This window comes from Coturnix japonica, chromosome 5, assembly GCF_001577835.2.
Source record: "Coturnix japonica isolate 7356 chromosome 5, Coturnix japonica 2.1, whole genome shotgun sequence".
Lineage (NCBI taxonomy): Eukaryota > Metazoa > Chordata > Aves > Galliformes > Phasianidae > Coturnix > Coturnix japonica.
In genome coordinates, this window is record NC_029520.1 from 47,162,704 (window position 1) to 47,169,748 (window position 7,045).

The following is a 7,045-nucleotide window of genomic DNA, read 5'->3' on the forward strand; positions in this document are numbered from 1 at the left end:
GGCCTGGGGGCTGGAAGCGGAGCCTTTCTGTGGGAGCACAGCAAACTGGGAGCCACCAGCGGTGAGCTGGGCTCTTCTGTCAGCTGCTAGCTCACGAGTGCTTGTTTTCTGGTGTATCTGCTCATGCAATGCTCTCTGCTCACTGGCTCTAAGTCCCACAGGCAGCTGCAGCACTGGCCTGGGTTTGTGCATGGGGTGATCAGGAGCCAGCGCATGTGACAGTGGCTTTGTTCCCATTTCATGTTAATAAGCACATTTCATCACCTCCTGCTGGTGGTATCCTGAATGTGGAGGGTTTTGTTTAATCTATAGGCTCACCCTATAGATTTCTAAACTCAAAATCCTGGTTTCAGGAAAATATGCCTTTTCCAAATATTGAACAAATTCAGAGAAGAGTGTATGATAAGAAAACAGAAAGGCAAAACTCTGATTAGTACCAGTTCTATGCTTAAGCTTCATCTCTTAGTCCTTAATGAGGATCTTTGGATGCACAGAGAGGATTGTGCCATCCTTCAAGTAGCATCCACACAAGATAAGGGTGAATGAGCCTGCATCCAGCACAGGGCAAGCAGCAGGGCTCAGTTCTCAGGGCTGCCTATGCACAGAGCCCCACAGCCACTGCAGTGAGCGTAGGAGGAGCAGGCTCAGCCCCTAATGCCAAGCAATAGAGTTCAATGGAATTGCCTTAATTCACATTCAATGAAAGTTTACCCAGGCATTTATTTGCGGCAATAGAAGGGCACAGCTTGCCTGATGATAAACTGCTGCCTGAAGCCTATTTCCATCTGTAATTGTTAGCACAGCTGATGGTTGTCCCTTGGTTCAAAGAATCACCCATTATGATGGGTTCTGCTTCCTGACTCAGCTCCTGAGAGATATTTAGGGTGGCAAAGGGGACAGGCTGCCAGGCTGGCATCCTCTTCTACTGGCTGAGTGGGAGCAGGAGGTGGCTCTGCACGATGGGCGTTTATCTGTCCTGACAGAGAAAGCACATTGGTGCTCTGCGAGGTGTCTGAAGGGATTACACTGACTGAGGCTATAAGCGTGTGCTCTGATATTGTTGATGTATTATAAATGGTCCATTATTCATCCACATGAGGAAAGCCAGAGGAATGGAAAATTAAAATGTGAAGCTAGTAAGCACAAAAAAACGAGCAAGTGATTCATGCAGTGTGGAAAATGGGCCTCACTGGGTGTAGGTCGGTGGTGCTGTTAAGTACAGCACTGGGGGCTAATAATTCAGCTCATTCATGGTAACATTTGTCTCCCTCCTCTCAGCCCTGAAAACAGCACAAGGAGCCTTCGTGGGACTTAGTACTCCCAGAAGAGAGGGTGGAGAAGGTTTTGTCCAGCAGGTACAAATAGCAACAGAACAACAGTGATGACCCAGATTCACTCTGCCTGTCTTATGTCCCCTCCTCCTTTCATCTCAGGCTGTGCTGAGACTGCAGACTCATTCCTGAGCATCCTCCCTCCTTGCTGAGGGAAGTTCCTCTCATCCCCCTGCTGAGCAGCAGGGAAAAGCAAATGAAACACAGTTTACATCTGGATGCAAAACTGTCACCCAAAATGAAATGGTTATTTTTAATCTGGATAATACACTGACTTTCCTGGAGTTTAAGCTTCGTTCCTACTGTAAAGATCTTTTAGAAAGAAGTGAAGAACACTTTCCCACCTCCATTTCCAAACTGATCAGGTGCCACAGAAAACCAGAAGCCCTCAGAGGTAATGGAGAGTCCTCAGAAAACTACCTGAAACTTCAAAACTGCAAAAGAACATAGGAGTGAGACATTCAAATGCCCACTCTGTTTTATTATATACCATGTGTGGTCTCTGTGAAAATCCATCTGTATCTCACAAGCTCTGAGACCTTCAAAAAGATACCGTATGTATACGCTCTGTAATCAAGTTATTAGAAACTTATGAAGCAATTTCTAACATGAGTCATGCCGTCCAGGAAGAGATGAGACAGGGCAGCCAAATCACTGCTAAACAGGAGTGTGAGCCTAGTGCAAAATCAGCATATAGCTGTGGATACTGCAAACAAGTTTCAACAGTGCTTTATTTATGGTCTCAGTATGCCTAAATCTCAGAGAAAACTGCAAATCTAACTCCCTGCACTGATCTGAAGGCAGGAGGTGCCAGAAACTGCTTTGAGATTTTATTTTCACCCCATAGCACCTACTGACTTTCCAGTTAACTTGGAGAGAGCGGGGCCAAGGGCAGTGTGATGGAGAAACATGAGCATGGCTGGTAGAGATGTTGGGTAACTGCAAGGGAGACCTTAAAGACAGCTTTGAAGAGGGATTAGGTTTAGGTACAACGTTAATTGTTCGTTTTCTTCATTTACACTTTTTTAATCTGAGGGAGTTTTTCATTTTTAATAGAAGAACAAGTTACAACAGAGCTGCACTGCAGTACAGCCCTTGGGGTGCCTACAAACCAGAACAAGTTTGGAAATCGGCAGCACGAGGCCCACTGTCATTACCCAGTGATCTGCAAAAAAGAGAAAATCATCCTGCCAGAAGTTACCTGCAGCCTTAATAGCCAAGCAACCTTAAATGTTAAGAAACAAATATTTTATGGAAATTAAACAGAACAGGAGAGTGGTGTTGGAGTAGGCACTCCTGATGAAACCGACATGAAACACACAGCAGCCTGAAGCACTTCTTCCTCCCCAGCTGCTGCTGCAACATTTATTTACCTACCTATATTAATTCAGAGGGCTTATTATTATTATTTTTTATCTTCTCCCTAATTAAAAATTACCAGCTTCTGGTCAGAACGTGTCCTTGTACTGAGCTCCCATCTCCTGGGGCAGGAGGTGCTGCTAACAAGTCAGCCCCTGCTTGGGACCTGCAGGTTGCAGGGCCAGAGAGGAGAATGGACAAAAGCCATGGTAGGCATTCCTGCAGTATGTCTAGAGGAAATGGGCTTATAGGCTGGACCTAGGCAAGCCTTAGCCAAGAAGAGCTTATCTTCACTTGGGCTGAAAAAGGAACATAATGGAAGCTTCCTGAGCCCATTCCTGAGCTGGAGACACCAGCAGTGCAGAGAAGATGGAATGTACTGTGTGGTGCAAGGAGGAAAGAAGTTTAGGAGAGCTGGGACTAGTGGGAAACTATCCTCTCAGGTGTGTGGATAACGTTTTCCCCTCATGCTGTTTCTGCTCATCACAACTGTATTTTCATCAATTGTTTAGCACACAAATTTAGAGAGAAGAGCCTGGAAGAAGGTTGTGAACATATATTAGTAGTAAGTGTAGACACTGGACTGTAAGATCTCGCAATAACCAAAGTACAGAATTCTAATTTTAGACTCTAAGTGATCACAGAACAATTAAGACAGACCGTAGTGCAGAGGAGCCACAGCTGGAGATACCAGAACTATTGTTACTTCCCTAGAAAGCATGGAAATCTCTGGCTGCTCATAAAAGCTGCTCGGCAAATAATGTTCTATTATGGGAGCTTTAAACCTTTAGGTGGCACTTTGCCAATACAAAGAAAGGTGCTACGCATCAAAAATATTGTTAATTTTGACTGCACCTGTTGACCCTGACCCTCCGGCAGGTGGACTATGTTATACATTTCATAATGTGTAAATACAGGAGATACTGCAGGACTTTCCAAAGCACGATTCACTGAAAGTCTGTCCCTTCTCCTATACCACACATCTGACACAGCAGATGAAAGCTGATTTCAAATCCTCCGCTCAGGATCCCACAGCCTTCATATTCTTTTATCTTTGACTTGAATCAGTGTTTTAATTTGAGAAGAGGGATATCCATCAGATTTAGGTGCGCTCATGAATGTGTACACCTCTGCACATCTCATCAGTGATTGCAAGCAAAGAAGGATGGAGCACAGCTGGCGGAGATAAGGCTTTAGTTACAGGCTTATGCACCAAGTCACAACTTTCCCATAACCTGCAGGCTGAGTGAGCTGTGTGTGCTCTAAGACTGGAGGGTGTCAGACTGTGTGTGTTTACTGAGAGCCAGTATGAGCAGATTAAAAAGTTTAGGACTTCTCTGTGGTCCTTCAAAGTACCCATATAAGATACAGCAGCAATAATTACTAAAGAATTGACATCATCAAGCAAAGAAAGGCTTTCATTCTGGAAAAGAACTACTTAAATTCAATCTGCTGCTGTGTAACGTATATGCCAAAGGGAGAAAATATGGTGTAAATTAAGATCTCAGCAAGCTGAGATCCAGATTACATATTTGGCCTGTTTAATCCAAGGATGAAAATAATTACACAAAGTCAGTCTAAGCAGTCCCAGAAGGATCTGAACATATGAAATACAGTCATCGCGAGGAGCGGAAGGAAGGGAGAGCTACACCAGTTTCAGTTCCCCTTGGCTTCCTTAGACTCATGTGTGAATTTGGCCCAGAAAGCTGTCTGGCATCAGGGATGGTGATCATTCATCCCTCCTATTTGCACAAGAATGTGGGAAGGGCTTAGAAAAGCTCCCCTTCTCCCATCTGGGGCCCTGGGTGGGTGCCAGTTAAGTCCAATGATTCATAGCTGTTTCAAGAAGCTCCTCGCCACTCTCTATTTTGCAGAGAAAGCAAACATACATGCTACAGCAGCACGTAGGTTGCCCCAGCAGGATGAGGGGGATCCTCTTTTTTCATGCTCGTCATGAGAGCAGTGCCAGGAGGAGGAAAATTAAACCAGCTTATCACCTTAGCACACCCAGCTAAGTCCTCAAGCCCCAGCAGCTGGAGAAAAGAGAGAGGTGTAGCACACAGGTGGAAGCGCTGGATGTGCAGCGTGCCCAGAGAAGCAAGAAGCTGCACGTGTGACAGATCCAGAGCCCCTGTGATACCTGGCTGGTGGCCTGGCAGGGGAACATCAGGGCCTACCTGGAAGCAGTGGGCAGCTCTGTCTCGGTCCCCAGTCCAGCAGCTGTCCCTGTATAATGAATGAGGTGCCTTGGGTCATTCACAGACCCGGGGTGGGGCATTTGCAGTTCTGAACCCCGCCTTGCATCATGTGTGCTGCTCCATGTGAGCGCTGCCCAAAGCCAACGCCCTTTGCCCATGTTTGTGTCAGCCCTCCTGAGTGAGCTCCTTCGTGTGCTGAGCTCCCACCAGCCTGCCTTGCCTTTCAACATCAGCCAGCGCTTCATTTGTTGATTTTCTTCTCTTTGAAACATTCTTTGTGTCTCCCTGACTTGTTTCATTAGCTCCATTGCTCAGCTTCTCGAGCTTCCCTCATTTTTAAGTGCTACCTGAGCTGGTCAGATGTAGGGAGATCTTAAAGTGTAGGCTGTGGGTATTGCTATGCTGGGAAAAAGAGGTGCCACTGCACCTGTCCCAGTGCTGTGTGACAGATTCATCCAGATGGAGGGATTACAGCAGCAGAGATGAGGTGGTTTGGGGCTAATGACCATATCAGGGCTGGTGCCTTGGTTTCTGCACTGCCCTGCAGCCTACGTGGCCACATCTTCACTCTTAGTCCCTGCAGAGCTCTCTGAATGAAGGTAATATCTGGACAACAGCTGCAGCTGCAGGACACAAAGGAAGGAAGATGCTGCAGGCTCAGTCTGCAAGGGGACAGTTCCAAGGAGTCACTTCCAAGGGGTCTCTGGCAGTGAGGAAAGGTGGGGAGCCTGAGAAAGGGGCAGCTGGGGCATGGGGGGAACCTCTCTGGGACTGCTTGGATGGGAGAAGGAAGATGGAAAGGTGAGGCACAGCCAAGATCAGTAAGGAGAGTGTCCTCGGGTATTTGGAGCTGCCAGATGGGTCTTCAAGGTGTATTTTGGAGGTTTGTCTGATCTGGACTAGTCTCATATTCCCATGACTTGTTTTGTTGATCTTTACCTACTGGGATGCAGTCTGAACAGGGGTTAAAACTGCAGTTTTCAAGGATGTGGCAGGCTGTTGTAATCTGTCTCAATTACATAACCCAGCAAATATTCTGCTAAAGTTCAGTCAAACTACAGGACTGATGAGGGTGAGGTGCAGATTATACTTTACAACATTTTCCCTTTTGGAAATCAGGATAGGGACACACAAATGACAGCTTTCCTCTTCTTGCTTGTTGCAGCAGCCAGGCAAAGTCCCCTCACATCCATCATGTCCTGTTTATGAAAGGGGAAGGTTAGCACTTATCCTTTCCATTTCACTCCCATTGTGAGACAGGGCAGAGATCAGAGCGTAAGAGAAAAGCATGGCAGAATTCGAGTGTAAAAAGGAGGTAAATTATCTTTAAACTGAGTTAGGTGGAGCCCAGCTGTTCTTTGTGCTGTTTTGCTAAGGTCACTCTGGTTTAACAGCGAACACAAAGGGAGGGAGAGAAGAACAGAAGTCTTGTTATTTAACTTTTCACTGAGACAGTTTGTAGGCTGCTCCCAGATAATTTCATGATTTTTCATGGCAAAGGTTTTCTAGGATGTTTTTTTCCTCCTCCCTTTAATGCTACTGCTGCCTTTCTGGTGATGAGGGACCTATGCAGCACTCCAAGTCTCATATTTTCTCCTGCTCCTCCTCATCTTTGTAGGGACTGGAGCCCAGCCCTGCTTTTCTCTTCTCATTAGGATTCCTGGCCATTCTCTCTAATACAGTGAGCAGCTGCTGGAGGCTTAGAAACTGACCTTTGGTCCAGATCACCAATTGTTCTATATTTTAGAACAGCTTAGGTTCTAGTTCCTTCCCACTTAGCTGCTGAGACTTACCTCATCCCTCTTTTTCCATGCCTTCTGTTTTAGTCCTTTTTATTTGTCTAATAATTGCTTCAAATCCCACATACAAAAAGCTTTTTGTGGCTCAACTACATCTTCCAGTTACACTAGTGTGGATCTAGAGTAAATCTGCTGGTGTAATCAGGATTGAAAGATAGGAGAGGACTATGGATTCCATCAGCTAGAGCCAAAACCAATGCCACCATCATCAGCATGTTTCTTGCTGTTGTTCCAATATCAAAGAGAGACTGTAGCCTGGGAATGGTGATACTGATCATCAGACTTCGAGTTAAGTTGCATAACATCCCTACCATAACCATTTCCAAATGCTTTACAGCCATTAATTAAATATAGGATA

The 7,045-nt window shown here is 45.8% G+C and overlaps 1 protein-coding gene across 1 annotated transcript in view; it reads right to left on the reverse strand.

Moving 5' to 3' along the window:
• AHNAK2 (AHNAK nucleoprotein 2) overlaps positions 1–4,946 on the reverse strand; it is a 50,587-nt gene extending 45,641 nt beyond the window's left edge. The window contains 1 exon segment of the mRNA XM_032444920.1: positions 4,868–4,946. Within this exon segment, the coding sequence (XP_032300811.1) occupies positions 4,868–4,946 (79 nt within the window).
• Positions 4,947–7,045: the final 2,099 nt, after the last annotated feature.